Source organism: Tetrao urogallus (genome assembly GCF_951394365.1).
Source record: "Tetrao urogallus genome assembly, chromosome: 3".
Taxonomy (NCBI): Eukaryota; Metazoa; Chordata; class Aves; order Galliformes; family Phasianidae; genus Tetrao; species Tetrao urogallus.
Genome location: NC_136815.1, coordinates 92626674 through 92654008, shown reverse-complemented (window position 1 = coordinate 92654008; position 27335 = coordinate 92626674). Strand labels below are relative to the sequence as shown.

Here is a 27335-nt window from a genome sequence, read left to right as displayed (position 1 = left end):
TATTACCAACTCGAGCTGTTCAGGGCTTGTTATTTTTATAAAAGAGTGTTTATTTAGCACTTGATATGAACATTACTTGCATGGATCTGATGAATAACTGCTGTTACTTCTAGTTCATATCATAGTTTTCTTCTTAATTCCTTGGTTTTACACTGATGTAAATCAACTCTATTGAGACTAACAGAACATCTACCAATTTGGATTTCAATTTATTGGATTTTTCTTTTAATGTTTAGCAATTTAAATAAACATACTAAAAATATGCACAGTTAGTTTTCTTTTGCCTTTGTCAAAATGGTCAATGGTAGTTCTAAGCCAGATAATGCACAGCAGTGAGCACCACCTGGCATTCATGCATTATTTACACTATTCATATCTTCATCTATGCCACTCTTTTCAGGATATGAAAGTTCAGTGATGACATGCTATCATATAAAAGAGTCCACTATGTCATTGTACTCATGAAGGGTAACAGAAAAATGGGAAGTGAAACAAGATTGCTACTGCAACATTCAAGTAGAATTTTGATAAACAAAGGTGATTCCAAATTCCTTTCCAGTACTTTATTTCTTCTTTTAACCCACTCTTCTCTGGTCATATGTATACTAATTTATGAGTTCTAGTATAATATATTTGTGAATATTCTAAGTTTGAACTCCAATATTACAAACAATACTCCGGTATCCAGTAAATCCAGAGTCTTGACTATCCTTGTACATCTCAAAACATAACATTTAGTTATACTCCATTAAAAAGTGCATCTTCTAATAGAGAAACTGATTGTTGCAATCAATCAGTTAAATATTGTACAGACTAAAGTCACTGCATGCTTGCAAGTTCTATCGTGTGCAAGAAGTGTTTTGTTTTGTTTTGTTTTTAAACTTTTTATGACTCACTTTTAATCCAGAGAAGCACCTAAGAAAAATGGTACACACATTTTCCAATAGAAATTTTAACATGGCAAAATTACAGATGTCTAATCTTCTGCTTTTGAAAATCATAATAGAGTACAGAAAATATCTCCAAAATCCCCCTAAAAGGAATATATATGACTGTGCATATGTCATATATGCTTTCATTAACAATTTAATTAACAATTTAAATCTTAATGATTTTTCTAGCAGAAGAATATTGAAATTTAGAAGACAAACTTCAATGTCAGAATGCAATTGTAAAATTGGATTACATAGATTCAATTGCAGTACAGCAATCAAACTGAATGACTGGCAGTCAGCTCTTTATAGATTATTACCCCACTATCTTCTACAGAAGGCATTTCTTGTATGTACGAGATTGTGAGCCAAACATTTCATTAACTAATTGCTTAAAAACTGAAAAAACGATATTTCCACTCAGCACTGAAACTCACTTGGTTTCAAAATAAAACAATGAACGAAACCAGCCCTTATCCCTGTCACTGAACGAAAGCAAAAATGCTTCTGAGGACTAGCCATGCTAATAAGATTTGGCAGTGATCTCTGATGCTACTATCTTACAGACATGGGAAATCATCAACCACATAAGTCTATTTTGTCAGAGAAGAATCTCTTGTCAGTGCTCTTGGACATGTTAGTGCATAACACAACACAATTCATCTCCTTTGGAGAAAAAACATACCCTACCCCTGCCTTAGTAACTGCTTATTAGCTACTTCTACAAGTATCAGTCAGTCTTGGGACTGGTGCTGTTTAACACCTTTGTCAATGATGGAATTGAGTGCACCCTCAGCTATTTTACAAATCACACCAAGCTGAGTGGTTCTGTTGGCATAATGGAAGGAAGGGATGCCAGTCAGAGGGACCTTGAGAGACTCGAAAGATGGGCCTGGGTGAATCAAATGAGACCTAATAAAGCAAAATGCAAGGTTTTGCACTTGGGCTAGAGGAATCCCGGGCAATCTTTGAGAGCAGCCCTGCAGAGAAGGACCTGGGGGTCCTGGTGGGTGAAAAACTGAACATGAGCCAGCAGTGTGCTCTTGCAGCTCGGGAAGCAAATGGTATCCTGGGCTTCATCAAAAAAAGGGATGGCCAGCAGGGACAGGGAGGTGATTGTCCCTCTCTACTTTGCCCTCATGAAGCCCCGTCTGCAGTACTGCATCCAGGTCTGGAGTCTCCAGAACAAGAAAGACAGAGAGCTGTTGGGGAGGGGGAAGTTTTACCTAGAGAATGGTGAGATGATGGAACAGGCTGCCCAGAGAGGTTGTGGATGCCCTGTCCCTGGAGGTGTTCAAGGCCAGGTTGGATGGGGCCCTGGGCAGTATGGTTACCTTAGGATATTATGGCATATATCCCATTCCAATAGGCTAACAATAAAATTTTAGTTTCAGGTATTGGAACCTGTAAATTGGATTAAGAGCAAAAGACATGCTCATGTGCTCTATGGTCTCCATGGGCTTTTGTTTACCCTTGAGTTTGAAATTCTGCTCTTAGCTAGTGCAACTTTTTTTTTTTTACTGTGTTCGTTCGATTTACATACGTTCCAGATGACTGGGCACAACTATGCAACTGAATACACACAAAGAGTTAATCTCTTAGAAACAAATTCGAGATCCTTATTTGTGCAACACACTCCTGCGGGAGATTGAATCTTACCTGAAATGGTAATTTTAGAAACACAGCTATATGTAGAAACCTATTGTGTATTAAAAAATAAAATAAATTAAGCAACTAAGACTATTAAATATTAGCAGTGTGAGGAAAAAAATCTTTTCTCCTTTCAGTTTTCTTCCACATTACATTTATGTATTTGCTAGTTGAAGCCTTCAGATGTTTGAATTTTAGGAAACTGACAGAAGCCATGCCTGAATCACAGTTTGAGGAACTTCTTATTTCATACAGGCATGTATAGAACCAACATATTAATATTTTTTTTAACATACTTGCCCCAAAATAATGGCCTTGTCCAGTATACAACACTAGAGATCATAATTTCCACACATGCTTATCAAATCCCATTCAGCAGAATTTTCCAGAGGCATCAAGGGCAAACAAGAATTTTAATACATCATTTCATTTCTGGAACCTTAGTTACTGTATTTGTAACAATGCCCAATTTATTTATTGCTAGTCACTTAGATGAATTATGCTATTTCTGCTTCTTTAATATTTGCTACATCGCAATAAAATCTTTTGAATGGCTGTATGATAATCATTTAACTTATGAATTATGAGAGTGAACTGCATTCTAACTTTCTATGTGAGTCACCTGACAAACATAGCAGATATGCTGAAATGTCTAGATATATTGCCACAGCAGTGACTGGAGTCTTAACATCAAAATCTATATTTGCCTAAGTTACTTTAAAACCTTCTCTGTATTTCACAGGGATGTGGAATAACAGAATGATAGTAACAAGGGCAATCTGGTTGTTTTTAGGAATTTTCAAATGTATCTCTGAAGAAGTAATTAAGCATAGTAAGAAGCCCCAAAGCCCTCGTCTTTATTTATAAACCTCACTGGGGAGTTTGCCTAGTGCAGTTTACAGTTTGTTTTAATGTCTCTGGCTTTGACCTCGAAAGTTTTTTTTCCTGTCATTCTTCATAATTTCAGGGTAATTGTTACAAAGAAATCGAACTAAATAAAAATAGTCATGTTAGGCAATTACACAAAAATTCACTTTTTGCTAACATAAGACCTTACATTCAAATTATTATTATTTTTTTTTATCATATGTTTTATACAAAAAAAAAAAAAAAAAAAAGTTAATAATAAGAGTATGCTGTATACTTTTGTCAACAGTTTACGGGTCAATTCGGCCTAGTTCAGCAACTAATGGGGCAGGGGCACCCATAGTCCCATGCCCCAGAAAAGGGAAAAAGGAAAAAAGGGTAGAGACATGGGCCTAAAAACAAAACAGTGGCAACGATCAGAGGAGAAACAAGCTAATTTACTAAATAAGATATTGTCATGCAAGATAACGCACTATAATACAATATAATACAATATAGTTGGAATTGGAAATAATAAACAAATAAAATGAGAGTGTCTGAAAGCCAAAGCCCTTGCTCTAAGGCTCTGAGGAGATGGCATCTGCAACAGAGAAGAGCCAGACGATCCAAAAAGGGGAGGGCCAGTGATTTGTGGTCGGTTTTTATCTTTTCCCTCTGAACAGAAAACCGAAACACAATGCAAAGTCCTCTGGGATATGTAGCATGCAGTTCGTCTCTGCTGAGAACCAAGTACTCGGAACTATCCATGGAACTGGAGCGTGGACTCTCTAACTCCCAGTTCACTACATGATGTTATAATGTACTATACCGACAACCAAAAATCCTAAAATCATGACAGCCTGGCATACTAACAAATATTAACATAACAATTAAGAACTCATATTTGAAGAATATTGAAGTATTCTGAAGATTCTTACTAAGATTTAGTCTAAGAAAGACATCTCATACATCGATTTTTAGTGACTCATTTATCAGTCAGGATAATAAGACCAAATTTTTAAAGTACAGTCAAATACGTCCAGTTATTTCTTCATGCTTCTATTCAGACTCCTGGTGATTTTGGATGTTATATATTCACTTCTGCTGCCTCATTAACTGATAAAATAATTTTGATCTTCAGATGTTGGATTACAGGCTGTTTCACATATCCCTGCATCTATATAACATATAAATCCCTCTTTTGGGAACAAGTTGCTACAATATTTAGAAGATTTCAGAAAAAGAGAGAGAGAAAATGAGTTACCTTGGTACCCACATGGCTTAAAATGCAGTGTTTGGATGTTTATTATTTTCTTATTAAAAAAAAGTATGGAAGATTACTAGCAAAGCTGTTCTGTTTTCTTCTGTTTGTTTGTTTGTTTTACAGTATTGTTCTTTTGTTATTTTTAATAAAGTACTATATTTGAGATAATAGCTGGAAATTAGTATCAGATTTAAAGATAATTCATTTTCAGCCTACTGTATGTGTTATAAAAGGGAGGGAATGAAAATAACTTTTCTATGCAAAACTGCAAGTTTGGAGTTCAATAGGCTTGGAGTTTTTGCACAAAATCCCAGGGGCACACTCAAGAATATCAAATCTACTGCGTGAACGTGGGATAAAATTTTGAAATATAGACATTGTTGTATTGTTGTATTTTCTATCAGAATTGGGATGGTCCATCAGCAGAGGGGTGGCCAGCAGGGACAGGGAAGTGATTGTTCCCCTCTACTCTGCTCTTGTGAGGCCCCATCTGGAGTACTGCGTCCAGGTATGGAGCCTCCAGTACAAGAAAGACAGAAAGCTGTCAGTGAGGGTCCAGAGGAGCCACAAAGATCATCAGAGTGATGGAGCACCTCTCCTACGAAGACAGGCTGAGGGAGCTGGGCTTGTTCAGCCTGGAGAAGAAGAGGCTGTGGGGTGACCTCGTTGCAGCCTTTCAGTACCTAAAGGGAGCCTACAAACAGGAGGGGAGTCAAGTCTTAACAGCAGGAGAAGGGGAAATGGTTTGAAGTTGAGGAGGGGAAGATTGAGGTTGGATGTCAGGGGGAAGTTCTTTAGAGAGAGAGTGATGAGGTGCTGGAACAGCTGCCCAGAGAGGCTGTGGATGCCCTGTCCATCCCTGGAGGTGTTTAAGGCCAGGTTGGATGGGGCCCTGGGCAGCCTGGGCTGGTATTAAATGAGGAGGTTGGTGGCCCTGCATGTGGCAGGGGGTTGGAGCTTGATGATCCTTGGGGTCCCTTCCAATCCTGGCCATTCTGTGATTCTGTGATTCTGTGGTTCTGTGATTCTCTTTCCCCGTTGTATTAAGAAAAATATGGTTAATTATTATTTCTACATGAAGAACTATGTAAATTTCAGACTGAGATTATGAATCTGTCAAACTGCAGATGATTATATGATTTTCATACATCTACATTCTTACTTCCACTAAGAAATATGTTCATAGCATAGCTTGCCTTTTTTTAATATATATATATATCTAAATAAAGTTCTCAAATTAATACACAAAACCAAAAAGAATGGAGGAAAAAGAGAATTTTAAATGTTTCCCTAGTCTTAGTAGGGATGACAAGTCATGAAATCTCTATTTTGGTTATTTATTCTCATTAGGAAGGCAAGCATAGTGATCCAAATCAGAGAAACCACTTTTTTTTTTTTTTTTTTAATTTACCTTCATCCTAGAATATTCTACACAAAGGCCTGGGATGTACTGGCTATATTTTTGTATACCCTATGGAAAATAGATACATTCAGTAGTAAATCTAAGATTTCATTGAGAAATGTAAATTACGTGTTCTGTCAAAGTATTGTTTCCTAAGAATCAGCATGTTTCAGTGTGGAGCAGATTAAGGGATGTGTAAAGGTGGCAAAACAGAAAGTCAGAAAAAGGGATAATTAGAAATGCAAGCCATGAGATAAGTAGTTCTGCATAGAGACACTGTGATCTTGTGCACCCTCTGCTCATTTCCCTGCTTATCCACCCTCTTGGCCCGCCGATTTCTTTCCTCATCTCCCTTCTTTGGCCTGGCCTTGCTCACTCAAAAAAGTGCAAAGAAAAAAAAGTGCAGAAAAATGTTTGGATTTAAAATCCCAACTTCCTGTAGAGGCAAAAATATACAATATATGACAAAATTTCAATGGAATTTTATATTTTAAGAATTTTACTGCATTCAGTAGTACTTATAAGACTGTGGGAATAGCATAGACTGTTCAGAGCAGAAGCTGTGGAGCAAAATAAACGGCATGAGAAAGCAGTGCTGAGAACCAAGGACACCTCCAATAGAGAAAAACAAAGTTGAGTAAGCTGTGTGATGGCCCTGATTGGAGGAAGAGGGCATGGCTTGTGACAACTCATGACCTTGATTGTAAAGCACCTGCGTGCACAGTTAAGGAGTGTTTGTGGAACGTTTTGTTGACATGTAAAGGCAGGTAGGAAAGTTACAAGAGAAAACTTGACTTATATAAGGGATATTAGAACCTGGAATAAATGATTTGGATCATTCACATTTGAGCCCATGCCTCAGACATTGCATAAGATAATGTATATAAAGGATGATAAATCTGGACCAAATGATAGGCTATCTAAGCTGATGAGATATGGAGGCTAGTGAAAAGGACTCTGAGAAGTGTGTAGTTGTTTACTGCTTACTGAGCTAGCAATAGCAATAGCATTATCACTGGGAAGATGTGCTTAAGTAATTGTAGTAGACTAGCAGAATTTTTTCCCCATATGAAAATATCAGTGGTGAAATCATCGGAGACTGTGTTGTATTTGAAGCAATTGACAAACTCATCAAAATCTAACTGTGTTAAATTGCAGAAATAAAATCATTCAAACAAAACAGCTATGCTGCAAGATGGAATTGCTAAGAAGAGAAAGGATGCTAAAAACTAAAATGATTTTCTTCATATTGCAGCTATAAAGTTATTCATCTGGAATGCACATCCTTAACTTTTCAGGGCTGGGTTCTTCCTGTTACAGTCTGGAAGCACCAGAATATTATTGTTCTACTTCTTAAATGCCTATCTCCAAATTATTGCCTGGAGTAATCCATGGACAGTAAATATCCTCCTTTTAATATGCCATCAATGATCCTTTTGCTTAAAAACTATTGTTCTTCCTGACAAGAGCTACTGAAGTCTTTTTCAGAAAACATTCATATTTTCTTCTAAAATGAATTATGCTTGTGAAATAGCATGATTTAGGTGTAATTAGTATGTGCATTTATACTTTATAGGCCCTTGTCTCTCTTTGCTCCCACAGTAAGTATTTTTGTTGTTTCTCTCGTCATGTATGTAAAATGAAGTATGTTAAAATAAAAATAATATAAATTAAATAACATACAGAAAACTGGATGTTAGACTTGGGCTGGATTTGGTTTCAGTTGCATTTGCAGTCCCATCCAAATAAGTAAATTAAATATGGAGGAAGGGGTAAATAGAAATGTTATGACACCAGACTGTTAGTAATAATCAAAATAACACCATTAGCACCCTAGGAATGTCCTTTAAAATGGTTATTTAAGTTATTTATGGCATGAAAATGGAAGATTTTGCAAATTTACCCACTCTAATGGGTGATATATTGGTATCATTTTAGAATGCACTGATCAGAGCAAAGATGGATGCTGTGCTCCCAAGTCTATATCTTGTATCCATACAAGAGACATTCTACAGTAAAAATTCCAGAAAGTGTGAATGGTTACAGAGCATGTGCCAAACAGAGCACATTCCAGACATTATAGTGTCTGAAGATTAAAAAAAATATGTAAATTCATGTATCAAAAGACTCCAATAAGTTTTCCCCAGAGCTTTCTCCAGGCTAAAAACTCACGGTCTTCATAGGAGTCTGTTCAGTCAAACACCATCAATTATGGATACCCTGGGGAGGACAGAGCTCCTCAGCCTCTCTGGGCTCCAGTTCCATGCCTGAGCACCCTCTTGGTAACAGCCATTTTCTTTTGCCTAATTCATAGTTGTTCATTATCCAGCATGAGCCTCTCTTCCTTCCATCACTGAGCACTGGTGACAAGCCAGGCCTTGTCTTCTTGCTTCCAACAGGCCTACGAATGAGTACGCAATGCTCAGACCCCCCCACCAGTATTTTCTTTCCTCCACTCTGACTGAATGTAGCTCCCTCAGGCTTCCCTGAGACACCAGGTGCTCTGACCCCCCCCTACACCTGGGCCCTGTGCACTCCTTGGGCACAGGGACCTGCAAGGTCCCCACTATCCTCTTCATCCCATGAAGGATGTCTCGTCAATGAGAGGGCAGTAAGCACATCCAGGGAGAGTTGGGGAGTATCTGTTATCCAACCAATTGCAAATTCATTTGAAGGGCTGAGCAGCAATTAATCAGTTGGACTGGGTATGGTTACCAGGCAGGTACATAAATTCCTTAACTGAAGACACAACACTTAACTCCTTAGTAAAATGTCAGAGTCCTGAGTGACGGTAGCCAGCTAAAAGAGACAATTTGTTCTAAGAAGTGGATGATGTGTACGCTTATAACTCTGAAGTTGCTTTTTGATATGTCCATAGTCAGTGAAACACAAAAATTCTCTATATAAAAATCAATTTCCTAGATGAGGAAATGTCTGTACACACTACTCCATGAGCCACAAAGAACGTACTTTGTTTGCTTTTTAATCTAGGCTTCATTTTTGCAGAAACATGGGTTTAGAAATTTTGTAATTACTTGATGTAGTGGAATTGAAAAATAATCTGCCTTGTGGACAGACTTCATTTGGAAAGCTGGATCTACTTTAAGAAACAAATTAGAGTTATATGTTTAATTTACCATTTAGAAAATAATAATAATAATACTGACAAAAAATTACTAGTCTTTTGCTAATCTCTGTAACTCCTTTGTGCTCTTGTAATTTTATATTCAGTGTTGGTGTTGAAATGATTCTGATGACATATTGTAAAGCATATTTTATTGAGCCTCAGACCATATCGTTAAAAATAAAGCATATTTTAAAAGGTTAAAATAGCTAATTTGTTCAGCTGTTTGTACATGGCAAATAACTGTACATAAACAAAGCTTATTTTCTTTGAAAATTTGGCAACCAGAATTTAATACCATACAAGTGAGAAAACATTCAAGGAAGTTGAAGTAATTGTTTAATAGATGAGTACGACTCAGTTAACAAACCAGAGCAGAATAAAAGTCTCTATAAAGCAAAGAATAAAGTCAGGAAGTAATAAACTAACACATTATTTTCAAGCTTCTTCAATAAGTCTTTCAATAAAACATAATTTTCTAGCTTTCAGAATGTTGGGAACTGAGCAGCCTTGCAAGATTACTTGAAAATTTGATTAGATGTATTGTCTTATGTTACATACACAGATCCTTATTATTGCCTTCAGAATATGCCCTGTTGTTTTTGAAGAAAGGGAAGAAATATCTGTATCCCAAGAGGGAGCTAGGGAGATAAGAGGAGCTAGGGAGCTGTGAGTGGCTAGGCCATTGATGGATTTGGTAGTTCTTTTTGAACTGTACCAGGTAGAAAAAAATTCAGTACTCTTCTATCTCCACACTAAGAAAGAGAAATAGTGAGTATTTGTTGTTTCATAGTCTTTTATGTCATTCTAGTCATAATGAATATAAGGGAGCATGTCTTAAACATGCATTTTAGGTTTATCTTTCAGTATCCCAGGCATCTTCAACTAAAACAACAAAGACTTTTCTTTTTGTAATCTATTTTTGCTTGCAGAATTTATAGTGCATGTTTAACAATACTTTCATGTATGAGTGGATACAAGCAGCAGGCTAAATTTCTCTCTAGGAAAAAAAATATAACCCAAACTCTGTGTAGAAACATTGTTCAAGTTCTGTGTAAAACATTATCTCCACCGAAGTCAGGACAATATATATTTGATTCAGGACTTCGTCCCAAAGGCTTGAAATAATTAATTAGATTTTTGAAATTCACTATCAATCTGAATTAGCCTGAAGTATAAGAATACTTGATAGAAATTGTTTCTAGTCTTGTTTTTAAGCATATAGATAACCTTACAGGACCTGTGGAGAAGGGCCTGGGGTCCTGGTAAATGAAAGGCTTGACGTGACACACTACAAAGCTTTATCATTCAGCAGATATATCACTTCTTTCTAACAGAACAAAAGCCAGGCTTATTCTCCTTAACATGCATCAGAACCACATTATTCTGTCCCAGGCTCAGTGCTATCGGTAACATCAGCTTAGAGATGCAAGTTCCAGATCCCAGAGGCATGTGATCTGGTATCACTCTTTGAAGAAGTAATTGGCTAAGTACCAACATCAGAGTATTAAATTCGTTGTTTTATTTCTGTGTGCTCCTTCTGTGGTTAAGCTGTTTCCACTTGGCAGCTGGTTTACGTGCACGTACCTAAATTATATGCAAAACTGTATGCATAAAAAGAGGTGTTAGAAGAGCTTGAACATTTTAATAAATGAAATCCTCCATTATGAGAGCTTAGATTGTGTCATTCCACTATTTTAAATCTACCAAAAAAAGACAAAACTCATTTTTGCTTTTTAAATGAATGGAAACTTAAAATGTTGCATATGCATATATTCCAGGGGAAAAGATATGGGATACAATGCCTCCAAACTTTTCTCTTTAGTAAGGAAGCATTCTACGAAGTATAGAGTTTTCAGTATTTGTGCTCAGTGAAAACCTTTGATAAAATCCTGCTTCACGTTGAAGTGAACAATGTATTTCTTAGTGGCTGCTTCACAGCAGGGCAATTAAAGGCGTTTTTTTCCTGTTGTTGTTTATCTTTATTTTTCTGAACTCAAATACATAAATTTAATGAGCAAGCTTTCCAAAGACAGTGCTGTCCAAAGACAGCTTACAGGATCAAAAGGACTTTGGTTGCTCTATCTCACTTCAGTGATTATGAGCTGCTACTTCAGCAGCATTTAAAAATGAAAAGAAGCAATTTGCAAAAACACCTGAAGGGACTCACCATCTTTTGAAGATGTAAACATAGTAAATGCAGAGCTATCAACTTAAAACTAGAAATTTGTATTAATTGTTATATTTTACTTTTTTAATGTATTTTTGCAGCTCAAGTGAACTAACATGAAAAAATCTCCACATTTAGACAATGAAGACTATAGATGTTGCAGTTTCAAGGAAACACTTGCATAGAAATTGCTTTTAACTCTTTTGGCATACATAGAAGATGCCAATATGAGAAAATGCACATCATATTTTCACATGAATGTAGTAACACAGAAAAAGTTCAAACTAGTAACTGATACACTCAATTATAAAAGCTGCCTTTCCTGTATAAGAAATATAATTCAGCCCTTGGGCTAGATGCCATTCTGTGTCATTGATGTAAACCTGGAGGACAGTACAGATACTCTGAATTTAGAATGGCATGACTAAAGATGGAATCGTTCATCTGGCTTTTAAGTTTTAAGAAGCATAAAATATGCACATATGCTTGGCAGCTTTTCCTTTCATTATATACAAAAGTGACTCTCTCTAAAATAACTGTCAAACTAAGAGGGACTGTCAGAAACTTATCGCAGGAGGTAATCTATTTGCTCATGTTGCTGAAGAGCAATGAAAAATTGAGTTTCAGTTTTCAGCACATAAAGTTCCATGCCTGTAATTGGGTCTCCTACCTTCCAAATAGAATTTTAAAAAAGTTTGATACGTGATTATTTTAAATTAATTAATTGTTAATGGTACTGTGGAATACACATTTAAGGATTAATGATGAATAAGATTGGAAATTCAAAAAGTGTAAAATTCCATTCAAACTCAATTAAGTTTCAAGGACATTTCCATCAGAAAGAATGGAAATGAAGAAAGAACAGAGTCCCCAGGCTGGTTGTTGAGTGAGAATTATTGCTCACCCAGCATCCATTTGCTTCAACAAATGTCCCCCATTGCTCACAGAAATCTCTCTGAGATGTTTTTCTGAAGAATGTTTGGCTGCACGTTTCCCAGGGCTGATGCCTAGAGGAGTGGGCTTACATGGGGACTTGGCTGTCTATCCTGATAGCAGACCCCTCCTAAGTAGGAATCCAGAGCTGGTGACTCACTTTGTAGTCTTGTACAGGTCTGGGGCAAGACAACACTATGCCTGTGGGGAGATGTTCATGGCCAGGCTGGACAGGTGTCTGAGGTCTCTGACCTCTGTGAGAGTCCCTGCTCATCACTGGGGAAATGGACCCAATGGTCTGTAAGAGTCCCTCCCAACTCAAAAAAGTTATTCTATGATTCTATGATTGTTCCTGGTTTTATTACAAGTACAAATACTGATAATGCCTACATTCAAATTGTTTTTTTCCTTGCTTTTGGAGAAGGTAAAACACTAGAACTAGAAGTTTTAATCAACGTAGATAATAGCTTGTCAGTTGTTATGCACAGTGGTACCCAATTTGAAATTTCAGTGCCATTAACATTTTTATTTTTTTTAATGATATGACACACTATACATAATCAACAATAATGTACATATCGTGGTTCAGGACCCCTGATCTCTCAGCTAGTAATTTAAATTATTTTCGTGTGTAGAGACAAGTATTATGCCCTAAATGGAGTCTAGGCCTCCAGCACTTTCTCTTTCTTTCTTTTTGATCCCTAAAAACAACGGTTTTCTTGCCAAATATTTTGCATCTGTTAAGTCTCCTTTCTGAAACAATGAATATTGTGTAGTTGCAGGCCAACCTGCAACTGTGGACAAAAATGTCCACTTCCCAAATGAAACATTACTCTCATTTAAAGTGCACTAATTAAACAGATTAAGTTCCTGTTGATATTACTATGTTTAAAACATATTTTCACATGCCAAGTTGAATAATGGACATAAGAAAAAAACAAACAAAAAAACCCAACTGTAATTAATTTGAGTCAGTGTTATTGATGAAAACTGGAATACCTTCACCATGGAATTAAGATTAAGCAAATAATAACACATAACTTTAGGCAAAAAAGAAAAGAAAAGAAAAGAAAAGAAAAGAAAAGAAAAGAAAAGAAAAGAAAAGAAAAGAAAAGAAAAGAAAAGAAAAGAAAAGAAAAGAAAAGAAAAGAAAAGAAAAGAAAAGAAAAGAAAAGAAAAGAAAAGAAAAGAAAAGAAAAGAAAAGAAAAGAAAAGAAAAGAAAAGAAAAGAAAAGAAAAGAAAAGAAAAGAAAAGAAAAGAAAAGAAAAATTGCCCTTTTTTTGCTAGATAGCTAAAATTCTATACAACCTTCTTAAGTAATGTGTGTGTGCACATACATTCGTGTACGTGTCAAGATCTATTTGCAAGCAATCTCTATTTTCTTACCTCATACTTAGGTCATGAATTTGCTAACAACATGTGTTAATTTACACAATGTAGAGAATACTAAATATCACAGCTGATCCAGAAATGCCTGAAAGTATCTGAAATGAAAGTACAATCTAGAAAAATCATATAATCATAGAATGGTTTGAGTCAAAAGGGAGCTTAAAAGATCATCCAGTTCCAGTTACCTGCTATGGACAGGCATACCTCTTGCTTGTTGATGTGACTTGAAGACCTGTCCAATCTGGTCTTGAACACTTCCAAGGAGTGGAAGTGTAGAATGCTTCTATGGCTTCTCTGGGTTATCCCAGTACCTCAGTATATTCTTTACTAATACTTTATTTCTTATATAAAATTTAATTTTATCCCATTTGCATGTAAAAATGTTACTCTTTGTCAATGATCTTGTAAAAATCTCTTTCAATCCTTCTTGTAAATTTGCTTTAAGTATCAGAAGTCCTCAATAATGTCTCTTCAGAGCCTTCTCTTCTCCAAATCAAACAAGCCCAGTTCCATCAACTTTTCTTTGTAGAAGAACTCCATGACTCCATGCTCCAGACCTCTGACCATCCTAGTGGTCCTCCTCTGGACCTGTTCCAACAGCTCCATGCCTTCTTGTGCTCTGGGCCCCAGACTTGGATGCAGTACTCTAGATGGGGCCTTATGAGGGTAGAGCAGAGAGGGACAGATACATCCCTCACCCTGATAGCCCTGAAAGATTTCTTTTGATTCAGCTTAAGGTGAAATTTTTCTTTCTGATCTGACATGCTCAGGTCATGTCCAGTATTTTATCTACTAGAATCCATATGGTCTTCTTCTGCAAAGCTGGTCTAAGTCCGTTGATCACCAAGTCTGTGCAGATATTTGAGATTGTATCAACCCAGGTACAGGACTTTTAACTTGGTTTTGTTGCTCACATGTGCTCACTCCTCAAGCCTGTCTGGGTTTCTTTGTGTGCCATCCTTTCCTTCTATTGAGTCAGCTTGGAACCAACCTTGCTGAGGGTGTACTCAGTCTCACTGGCTATTAAAAATCTCTAGTCCCTATTTAGACCCTTGAGGTATACATGCACTCATCATTGGTTTCCACTCGGATATGAGCCATTAACCAGAATTTTCAGGATGAGGCCACCCAGCCAATTCCTTTCTAATGCATGGTCTACCCTTCAAATCCTCAACTCTCCAATTCAGAGACAAGGCTTTTGATATGGGGTTGTGTCAAAGGCCTTACAGAAGTCCAGATGGATGACACCAGTTACTTTTCCCTTGTCCACTGGTGCTGTCAGTGTTATGAAAGGCCATCAAATTGGTCAGGAAACATGACTGAAGTCATTTTGTCCGTCTCTAATCCGTTCCTTATCTTCCGTATGCATTAACATAGAATTAAGGAGGATTTGCTCCACAGTCTTCCCGGGCACAGCTCTGAGATTGACTGGTGTGTAGTTACCTAGGTCTTGCTTTCCACCTGTGATGTTTTCCAGCTACTGGAGACTTCACTTTGCTGTCATAACTTTTCAAATATAACAGTGAGTGATTCAGCAGCTATATCAGCCGGTTCCCTCTTGACCCTAGGATTCATCAAGCAATTTTATGAAGTGTATGAACTGAAATGAACATGCATCCTACCTTCCAGAAGCAGGCCTAATGCTCAGTAATTCTTTCACACAGCATTTCCCAAACACTCCTTAGATAAGTAATGAAAGCTTTTACTTCTCCAATACGATTATGCAGAATGCTTGAAAAATGCCATAGTTTTTTCATACTGGCCTTGTGTTTACAACAGCTTGCAGAGTTTCTTTATTACTAGACTATTCTCAGCAAGGGTTTACATTACTCTCTCTTGTTGAAACCAAATATTTTTGCACAGAAGACTGAAAAAGTTATGGAAAAAAAGAAAATAAGATGCCTTGCAGGTAAAGAGTGAAACGTCTTCTCGTTTTGCTCAGAATAAAAATATTTGTGGGTTCTTTCTTATTTTGTTATTTTAATAACTTTTATTATTCCTTTAAGCCTTGCTCAGTGAAACACACAATAAAGGATTTGATTCGGTATGAATAAATATGCAGTTGCAAATTCGATTCTTAAATTTGAAAAAGAGTTTTTCCAGTTTTGAACTCGATTATGCTTTTAAACAAATATTTTATAACAAATAATTGTTATCAATTGAAAACACTTACCTGATGAGATATCTATTTGATTCTTCTTTACTTGGGTGACATTTATATGAACGCTGACCTTGCCTTCATTAATGTCAATCTCAACATTCCCCAGGCCATCTGCAAAGTTGCTGAAGACAAGAAGTCCATTGGGGTTCCAGGTTCGGAAAAGAAAACTGAGTGAAAACAAATCCTGGCTTGGACGTCCAGGAACTTCAAGGTAACTGGTGGCATTGAAAAAGACAGGCACTGTATGTGGCTCCACACAAGAAAAACTTAAATTTCCCTGAGTAAAACACACACACACACAAAAAACAAAAACATAAGTAAAATCATAAGATTCCACTAAATTCATAGACAGCTCTAGAAAAGTATTCTAGGTTTTATTTAATTCAAAGTTTGCTGTAGTTCATGTCAGTTCTACGTAAAAAATGCATTATTAAACATCATTACTGTTATTATTTTGATGTATTTGTTGATATTTCTGTTTTTCCAAGAGGCTTGTGCCAAAGAATGGCTTAATTATATTTTGCATTGTACGTATGTATAGTAAGATGCACACTGTGCCCTTTAAATTGTCATCTAAGATAAACCTTGCATGAAAACATTAATATTCCCATTTCAAAGAGGAAGAAATAAATCAGAGAGAAACTTGAACCTATTCATGGTCAGCAAAGATATCCGTAGGAGGGTAATAGCTCATCTTTTCATGAAAATGAAGTCAAGTTTCCAAAACGTCTTTAAATAAACAAGTCTATGTACATAAACAATGTGTGAGGTTGTAAAATAAAGACATATAACTTGTGAGCAACTATCTTCTCTGTTATGTTTTCTTCTGGATAATATTAAAAAAGCAAATGCAGTACTTCATGAAGCTAATTGATTTGGAGTAGCTGACCATGAACAAAATCTAATAATTGTGATCACTCAGTCATTTCCTTTGTAAAAGAATTTGGAGTTTGCACTCTGTGAAATTTCATTCCTAGGGAAACTGACAAAAATCTAGTAAACTATCCTGAATTTAAAAGCTTTAAAATATATCTGTAATAAGACCAGAGCTGTAGACATGAAATATTCACTCAGGTTCTAATGTCTTTTCTCGTAAGAGAAGACAACACCAAGCTGTATTATAGACATTATTTTTTTTCTTTTGAAATAATAATCAATCTGTAGCTCTTACTTTATTACTTTATAACAACATGCATTTACCTAAGGCAATCTCTCTGCAGAACTGACTTTTTAATTAATCAATGCATAGAATGCAAAGATTCTATGCATATGTTCTATTGAAGAACAGCTCTACTATGTGGCAAAGTGGACTGTGTTTTATGGTTGGGTTTTCTGATGTACTGTGCCAAATCAATATTCACCAATATGGTAATTTCCATTTAATTTCGGAAAGTAAGATTTTATCTGATGCAGATACAGAAATGATAATGATGATCAGGGAAGCAGTTCTTTTGCTTTACATTTCCACATTAAAAATTATTAAGGACTGAACAATATTGTCAGAGGTACTTAGATGTTTAGATATAACATTCATCTGAATACTGTTCAGAATTCGAGTAGGAATCACATAGTCAGAATTTGTTTATATTGATTTTGAATTAATATTGAATTTATTTCTTTTCAGTCTAAAAGTAGCCCACCCAGAGATTTTCTTTCTTTCTTTTTTTTTTTTTCTTCAGCTTACTAAGCAGTAAGTCCACATAGCTAACATATTGATTTGGATACTGTTAATCTGAGCATTTCCAAATGTGCCATACATATTTTTTTATTCAATCCTAGATTTAACATACAGAAAACAAACAAACAAACAAACCAATAACAAAACCCTAGAGATCAACTGAAAAGCCATTTGTAATCCATTGTTAACATTCTCAGCATAATATTCACTTTAGGAGTAAAAAAATTTATTCTGTTTCTGTGTTGGCGAGGACCCACACAGATTCAGAGGACAACAGCATTTTGTAAGAGCTGGCACCTTCTGATTCAGTTACAGACAGCAGCCACAGATGTCATTTCAGTAGCACCCAGAAAGCACTTTGTTAAACATTTATAAATTTTTCTGGAAGCGTTGTTAATAAGAGGTTCTAACAATTTACACATTAGAAGAAGTCTTTCACATCAAATTGACACTCTCAAAGCATACTGATGCACAAGATACTCGCACTTAAAGCACTCCCTTAGGCTACTGGTTCCAAATGCATTCAATTTATTATTTTTTTTAATCACTGAGCTCATTTACCGTGAACACTCTAACTGCATAAAAGTTTTCTTGAGGAAGTAACACATAATTCCAATTTCTCTGCTATCCAAAATTGTATTTTCCCTGCTGAACCATTTAGATTAATCTGAACTGAATTATCAGTTCCCACTATGACTGTACTTCACAAGAGAATCCCTCTTTTAAACAAAGACATTGGATACAGATTGGTCATTAGATCTAGCTAAAAGTTAGAACTAATCTGCAGCTTGTTTCTGTAAAAGAATCCATTTTTCAAAGAGTAAGAGATTCTTTTGCATAGATTCAGAATAATTTGCTGAATAGCTCTGTGGGCAGTGAGACATGCAAATAAAACATTTAGCATGTATTTATACATCATATAGTAAAGGGTCCGGTTAAACTCTGGTTAATAGCTGTCAGGTTATCTCTTTATTTTTCTCAAATATTTATTTGAGTGTAACATGCTTTAAAGAAAATGTTTATCTTATGTTTATACATGATTGCACTCACTAATCCATGGAAGAGCAGCCACTGAAGTGGGAGAAGCATAATGTATGTAAAGAGGGAGCAACAGGTTTGATTCCCCTCAGCATTTTCCTATTACAGGTTTTGAGAAACTTGTTAGATTTTAGTACTTGTAAATGTAAGTGAAACAAATATAAACTACCATACATAACCTTATTCTTTTCAATAACATAGAAAATACGGAAGACTCATGTGCATGTTCTTTTTTTCTGTCTTAGACCTGAATAAAGCTGTAAACAAGATAGAAATTAATGCTCTAGTAAGTCACTGCCAACTCTTGCTTGCAAGTCCATTTGGGAGAAAATTTGACACTCCAATTTTTTTCTTGTTGTCCTTCTCTCTCCTACTCTCCTTTTTGTGTATTTTTATTATTTGCCTCATTTCTGTGAAAACAAATCAGGCTCTATTAATAAGAGCAAAAACTGTTTAAGGCCATCCATCTTACTCATTCTCCTTAAAGGTTTGCTGCCACTTATTCTATCACAGAGGACTGCAGAACTTTTTTGTTCCACACTGTTACCCTCTAAAGATTAATAAATTGCTTAAGAAGATGTTGAAAGACTCTTGCATTTATGATCATGACATCTATGTTTGTGAGACCTAAGGATTTTTATTAATTATGTTTTTGCTCAGTGTAAAATCAAGATTAACTTCTTAGATTTTCTGGACATCCTCGTAGCATAAATTTAATTTTTTCACTCCTTTTCATTGTACAACTTCTGAAATCTGACAGTAAGGACGTTTTTCTTTTTGTCTCAAACCTCTTTTTTTATTCTTTGCCCAACTCTTTTTGTTTTTTTTCTCCCCTATGATGCTTCTTTTAAATTCACCAATAAGTTTGTGTTCCATTTCACTACATTATTTATTTTTGCTTTTTGTTTAGGGCAGGATATGTCTACTGCTATACATCTGCACAGTTCCTACAATGGAGCTTTGATCCTGGTTGGGTTGCTTAAGTGCTAATAACATGAACATGATTAACAAAAATACTAGTTTCAACTTCGTGTTTTTCATACTAAATCAGGCTCAAAACTAGAAGAATAAAAGTTTTTGTAAGAAACATAAAAATCCATGTTGATTTCATAAGTGAAACTAATTTTGTTTTTGAACAGCAGAAGAAATTTAAATAATTCATCTGAAAGCAAAGGTCACTTCTGTTTTTATATTGTCAGAAGTGGAAATCAAGTGAATCATCAGATTAAACTAGCATGCCACAGCTTTGTGGTGAACCACTAATACTACCAAATCTACATATGCAGATTTTGCTTTAATGTTACAGGCAACAGAATTTAATCAACAAACAAACAAACCAAACAAACGGAAAATTCTCATCCAAATAAACCAGAAAGAGGATTTTATAGACACTCTACAGAACTGTTAGCTGTGCTATGCTTTTGCAAGGCTGGAGTTTGTCCTACAGAAATCTCTTAAGTTGCACGTCCATCCAAGAAAAGTCACTGCACTTTATTTCTACTGTATATGTTTATCTTATGTCTTATTCTTGCTTACTGCTATGAATTATGTAAATACATAAAGAAAAAAGCAGTAATGGAACTATACATACTGTGAGCAGGGCTTTATGAAGGCTGTACAGAAGAAAGCCTTGAACAAATCTATCTGAAATTCAGGGTAATTATACATTTATTTCCTACGCACATTGCTCATGTAATCCGGCAACTATTTTAGGAAAGCCTAGGTCCTTAAAAAATATAGAAATTACAGTAATTTCCTAATCAGCCCTTACAGAAAGACACAAGTTTAAATGTGAAAGCAACTATGAATGCTTTGGAGAGAAAAAAAATAGAATATAATTTTAGTAACCTCTGTAATGTTAATAACCTAAATAACAGTTTCAAAGTTCAGTATCTTGATGCTTTACAGAGCTCCCACAAAATGGCTCTGAGCAATGCCTCTCAAATGATTTTGCACACCCATGCTACTTGCTCCATGGGGATGGAAGATATCAGGATTTAGAGCCTTGACACACTGCAATTGATTTAACAATCAATATTGTCTATCCTGGTTCTAGGTTACTATAATATGAAAGGAAAGCAAAAATGAATATATTGATCTGCTGGTTTTCTTTTAAAAAACATTCACCTGATGCTGACGGCTAATTCTGGAAAGCTGAAACTTAAATCCCAGCAGAAACAGGTTCCCAGATATTAAACACAAACAAACAAACAAACAAAGCAATATCATAAAAGTATGTACAATGAAATCTTTAGGCATGATACAAACTTTGTTTTGTATATTATATGATTTCAGAACATCTGTCACACACTCAAAAACTTTCCTTAGAAAGAGAAGCAGAAGTTTAGAAGTTTAGGTGATGACAAAGTTATGTTCTTACCACATTAGAGGGTTCCAGTTTCTTCCTTCTAGCAAGGTCAGTGATATTATTGCCATTGTAGTTGATGCTCTCCATGCAGCCTTTGAAATTTTTTCTGCTGTTTGAACTTGGCTTCCCAGAAAAAGGCATGCCGCCAAAGGTTATCTTTGAATGTATCAGAAAATGAAAGACAGTTAACTGGAGAACAAGGGCTTTGAGCTTTTTGCTTACTAGAAAAAGAAAGTATCAAAAAATTGGAAAAGCAGGAAAAAGTCTATGATGAAGTCATGACTGCAAATATTTTTGGTGGTAAACTCTATCTGTTATTAGGTTTTCCCAAATAAAGAGAAAACATGTATCTGTTACATATGGTCTGATCTTCTGATCACTACTGTTCAGTACCTGTTTCAAATTACTAACAACTTGAAATAAATATCCATTTCAGTACTTTTTCAACAAAAGTAGATTAGAGATCAGTCAGATAGATAGCCTGATTTGAATCATTCACTCAGCTCCAAATCTATGCCAGAACTTAGAATACAATGTAGCAGTTGTAACTGTGGGCTTCAGTACAATGTATTTGCTTCTTATAATATTTACATATTTACTTCATCTAGCAGAATTTTACAGAATCACATAGTCCAAAAAACTATCTCCTGCTAAGCAGGTTCACTTTCTAATACTGAGAACATGATTTTATCATGTAGCTATGGTCAGTAAGAAATTATTTAGTAGGCCGAAAAATAAATGTTTATTTATTCATGACCAATTTAATTACCCTGGGTTACCCAGAGACCATAGTGCTGAAACACTAAGAAAAAATAAATATTATACAAACTAGAATTGCTCATTAATTCCTGTTACTCTATAGGGGCTACACAGACTTCTACACTATCAGTGCCTTTCTGAAATATTTGGAAGTGAATAAAAGCTACATTCTTTCATAAATATTTTGCAGCCCAAATATGAAGAATAAAGAATTCATGAGATTTATCTTTGCAATCTGTGTTAAGTATTTATATCAAATATATTGAGGCATAAACAGTCATTACAACTGGAATTCCTAGCCTAAGAAAGCTCACAAAAATTTCTATTTGCATCTCCAGCTGAGATTTGGTAGAGCCAAGCCTTCAAATATAATTCATTGCTAGCTCAATTGGTTGTTACTGAGAGCATGAAAATGCAGCTCAAAGGAACTATTTTCTATTTTAAAAGAGACATTCTCTTTGCATACAAGAATTATATCATTTCAACTACTCCACTGAAAACTAATGTTTTTATAAATAGTACGCACTAGCTATGTAAGAATACTGCATGCACATCCTCAGATGTTCTATGCTAATTTGACTTTACTTTGAGAAAAAAACAAAACAAAAAACAAAAAACAAACAAACAAACAAAAAAACCCACAACTGGAGAATATAACTGTAGTGTTTTATTGTTGCCAAATGGTCTTTTTGGGATTTTGACCAAAACAGCATTGGTAACACACTGGTGTTCTAGCTTTTGCTGAACTGTGCTTACACAGCATCAAAGATTTTTAAGTTTCTCGTGTTCTTTTACCAGCAAATAGAATGAAGGTGCATAAAAATCTGGGATGAGACACAGCCGGAACAACTGACCCCACTTGACCAAAGAGATATCCCATACCACTTGACATTATGTTCAGTTACAAGCTGAGTGAAGGTAGGAGGAAAGTAGGGGTGTTTGGAATTACAGTGTTTTGTATGAAAAATTGTTTTGATTCATTGAGATTTACCACCTACAGATTAACTTATCATAAGGGCAGTGTATTTAAATGTAGTCTAACATCCAAAGTCAGTTAATTAATTGAGAGTAAAGGATGGAGAACTCAAGGCTCTGCCTTTTATATAAACCACAGAACATGTTTTCATACACATTAAAACAACTTTCATTAAACATGAGTAAATCTATTTAAATGGAGATTGAAATGTACCTTTGGAAAGAAACTGCCAGTGAGGTCTCTAATGCCAAAGAAGAGAGGAAGCTGTATCTCCTGGATTCCATTCTTACTGCTTCTAATACATTATTTACATATATTACACACATATGTAAATTGGCTTACGGCACTCTGTCTAACATTTTCTGTTGTTCAATCAATTGAAAATCTTTAATAAAATCGACTTTCTGGTAGCATGGTTCAGGTCTTCTATGACCAATTAGTGGCCCAACACTCTGATGAGTCAGTCACTCCCTGTAGTTATGTATCATCATGAATTAACTGAGGGTGTATTCTATCCCATCATCCAGGTGAATGAATGAAGATGCTAACCATCCCTGAGGTATTCTGATTACTCTTGGTCTCCAATTACAATTTGCTGCCCACTGCCCTCTGTGTCTGATCATTCAGCCAGTTTTGGAACCACCTTACAATCTGCTCATCCAGTCTATGTACTTCAACAGCTTCTCTGTGAGGATATTATGGGAGACGGAGTCAAAAGCTTTACTGAAGTCCACATAGGCAATATGGTTTGATCTCCCCTCATCCATTAGGTTCACCATTTCATCATAGAAGCTCATCATGTTGGTTAAACATAACTCCACCTGGGTGAAAGCAATGCTGACAGCAACTGTTTATTTTCTTGTTGTTTGTGTGCCTGGAAGCAGTTTCCAGAATTACCTGTTGATTCACCTTCCCAGGGATCAGGAGCTACCCACTGGCCTATAATTTTCTGACCCTACTCCATCCTACCTGAAGGCAGGAATAACTTCTATTTCGATATTCAGGAACTTCTTGAACAAAGATTATCAAGAAGGACATCGCAATGATAGCATTCATGAGTGTGTCACATCTGGGCCTGTGGACTTAAGAGTGTATGGCATTCTCAAATATTCCATAATCTGATCTTCTTCTACCAGGAGTACACGCTCCTTTCTCCAGTTTCTTCCTTCAGCTTTTTATGACAGCTTTTCAGGCTAAGAGTAGTAGTGTAGTGTCGTTTCTCATCAACACTTGTGGGCATTAACTGACTGATCAAACAAAAGGGTTTTTTTTTAATTTACTGTTTCTTTATAGAAGTAAGTTAGTGATGATGTATTTGTGATAATATAAGGAAGTACTTACTTGCCTAAGGAGAGCAACATCATTGGTAAGTAAAAAAGTTCTAATCTGTTTCCTTTGCTACAAATTTATATTAGCTGTCACTGAAAAAGAATTTTGCCTGATTCAAGTGCAAAATGTGCACCTGAAAGTAATAGCAGATGGTATGATTTTTTTTTTTTAATCAATTTTGTGCTTACAGCAGCTGCTTAGCTATAGTGTACCCTAACCTTACTGAATTACATATATTTCCCATTTTAAAACAAAAGATTAAGATGAGCCTTATAACAGATGGGATCTGTCATGGTTTTATGATTTTTGGTTATCAGTATTCCATATCGTAACATCGTGTAGTACACTTGGAGTTAAAGAGTTAATGCTCCAGTTCCAGGTATCTGTCCCAGAAGAGAAGAAGAGCTACATACCCCAGATGACTTTGCATTCAGTGAAGAGATAAAATCCCTGGCAAAGTCACGGGATCTCATTCTCTTCCCTTCTGTTTATATCTTGCCTCAGCATTAGAGTAGGGCCTTCAGTTTTCAGACACTCATTATTTTTTATTTATTAGCTTCAGTTCTAATATATTGTATTATATTGTATCATAGTGTGTTATCTTGCATTTCAATATCTTATTTAGTAAATCAATTTGTTTCTCCTCAGATCATTGCCGCTGTTCTATTATAGGCCCATCTCTCTATCCTTTTCCTTTATCCCTTTTCTGGGCACGGATCTGAAGGTCCCTCTGCCCGGTTTCACGAAACCAGGACAAATCAGCCCATGAATGTTGACAAGATCTGATAGCAAGGGAAGAAGAGAATTTATACGTAAGGGAATAGATTATTTGAAAGAAATGTAAGGAAAAAAATGTTATTTAAAAAAACATTAAAAAAAAAGCAACAAAACATTTTTAATTATTTCAAGTTTATCTTCCCATTGGACTTTTCTTTATAAAGAAAATTTGAGTGAAAATATATAGATTTCACAATCTACCTCATAATCCAAGTCCAGATAGTCAAATTCTCCATTAGTTCTGAAATGCTGAATGTGCCTATCCAGGGTGAGATTGATGTTTCTCCCATGGCGTTCTATAACGACAGAGTGCCAATGGTGGTCATCTAAGAGACTGCCGGTCATCACGGATGTGTGGCCATAAATAGAGCCAAGCTGGTTGCTACCTGAAATAAGAATAGAAAGAAAAGCAATTTTCATTTCATGTTAGTTAGGCAAACATTTTCCTCTCATTCTGTCAATACTTCACCTGAATCATGTCACACAGTCACACAGCCTCACACTGGAGGAATTCAATTCACTATGAAGATAAGATATACCATATGGAGATTTGATGCCACAAAAATTCAAATACTTAGATCAAATAGATCAATAATCACATTAATGAACTCTATAAATATTTGTCATAGTAGGTGTATGAAGGTATACCAGGGAAGCAATAGCTACTTTCTGTTGCAAAGTTGTATTCAACTAAGACTTCTCTGTGTTTTAATTCCTACAGTACTGAAATAAAAAGCTGTCACTCTTTTTAGAATAGCCTTTGTATTAGATTCTCAACAGTGAAACTGTGCTGGTGATATATCAATACAATGCAATTACTCTCTACCTACAGACCAATCCACAGCAATAAATACAACTGCCTGCTGACCCGTGGCCTGCCAGCAATGCAAGTTCTTACTCCATACCAACCAATGCCCAGCAACCCTCAAGTGGTGTCTGTCCCATGTCCTAGTCTTCATCAACACTAGAGCACTTCTCCACAAGTGAAAGTCAATCTACATTCCCATCCCCCTTCAAAGTTTGTTTACAGGTCTTTGAATGAGCCTTGCTAATTCCTGTCCCAGAACCTTTTTACCACTGTGAGATAAACCTTTTCCATGTATTACTGTCAAGTCTGGTGTCTTATAAAACTAGCCATTATCAAAGAACTCAAAGCCCTGCCTATAGCATCAGTCTTGTAGCCAGGCATTTATGGACTGGATCCTTCTATTCCATCCCATGTCATCACCTGAAAATGAAAGGAGGGAAGAGAAAGTAATGTGCACCCCAGACCGTTTCACCAACCGTCCCAAGGCCTTGAAGACTTTCTTCATTCCCCTCAGACTATGGGATGCAGCTTCCTCCCCATCTGTGGAAGGTCAGCAGAAGGTAGTAGTCATGACCGACTAGCATAGTAGCATGTCATATTGTATAGAAAAACCCTTGGCCTAATTCTAGCTCCACCCTCCCCTTGCACCACTTATAGTGGTGACTATTTTTTCACACTAAGTGGTCTGTCCTGGCTTGGCTGTGGAAATGCTCCCATCGCTAAGCAAAAGCCAAGACATCTCTGTTTCAGCTGAAACCAGAACAAGTGTTAAAAAGGACACAAAAGCAGACCAAAGAAAAAAAAAAATTACCTAAATTTAAATTTAGAAAAAGCTTGGCTTTCTTGAGTTCCAAGGTGATATAGTCTCCTTGTTGTCCTTCTCCGTGGAAGATTACACCTTCACTTTCAGAGGTCTTAAATTTCAGAGAGATGACATCTTTCAATGTTTTCATTTTCTTGTTCCTGAATCTGTATGGTAACACTACGTGACCATCAAAATTGATAACATCAGCCCCTAATGAAAAAAAGAATATATATAACATTGTTTATGAGTGGTTATATATTCCAGTAGCTATTGGAAAAACAGATATGCTGTATGTGGATTGTATCTGAACATAATAAAAACTTGTGCAAGTGCAGTATGCATTGCAAGTACATTTTCTATTGACAAGGATTATCCCTATAAAAAGTAGGAACCAGGAAGGGCATAAGTGTAATTCACAGGATGTAAAAAAGCAGCATCAGAGGAACAAATTCTGCCACAGTACTAAATTTATTTTGGCTTCTCTTAAATGCAGTTGCTTTCCTATGCATTTTCTTAACTAGTGTTGACAACTTCTGAGTTGTCATTAATTACTTGTATTATACCTCTTAAAATCAACTGTATGCATCTGTGAAGACTGTAAACACTAAGTCAAGAAACTAAAGAAATTTTTTAGGGGTTTTAAAATATTTTTCCTTGCCTTGTTCAGTTGTATATAGAAATGTTTGATAAAATTCAGCTTCAGCTGATCTTGGGAAGAAAAATTCTATAATTTGGACCAAGATTTTATCTAGGTTTGGTTTTATTCAAAATCAGGGAGGAAAACTGAGGGATGCAATGATTGTCTTTTGAAGTTAATCCAATATTCATGTAAAAGTAGCATAATGATACTACAAAATTTGACATACTCTTATTTTCACTTTTTAAGAATGAGACACAATTTTTCACAACTTTTTTGGATGCAAGG

General features: G+C 35.8%; 1 protein-coding gene across 1 annotated transcript in view; it reads right to left on the bottom strand.

Annotated features, from left to right (window-relative positions):
• The window catches only part of CNTNAP2 (contactin associated protein 2), a gene marked incomplete at both ends in the record, with an annotated part of 665714 nt that overhangs the window by 299949 nt on the left and 338430 nt on the right, over window positions 1-27335 (bottom strand). The window contains 4 exons of the mRNA XM_079533370.1: window positions 15885-16149; window positions 20969-21112; window positions 24999-25183; window positions 26417-26620. Of these exons, the coding sequence (XP_079389496.1) occupies window positions 15885-16149; window positions 20969-21112; window positions 24999-25183; window positions 26417-26620 (798 nt within the window). The remainder of the gene's footprint in view (window positions 1-15884; window positions 16150-20968; window positions 21113-24998; window positions 25184-26416; window positions 26621-27335) is intronic.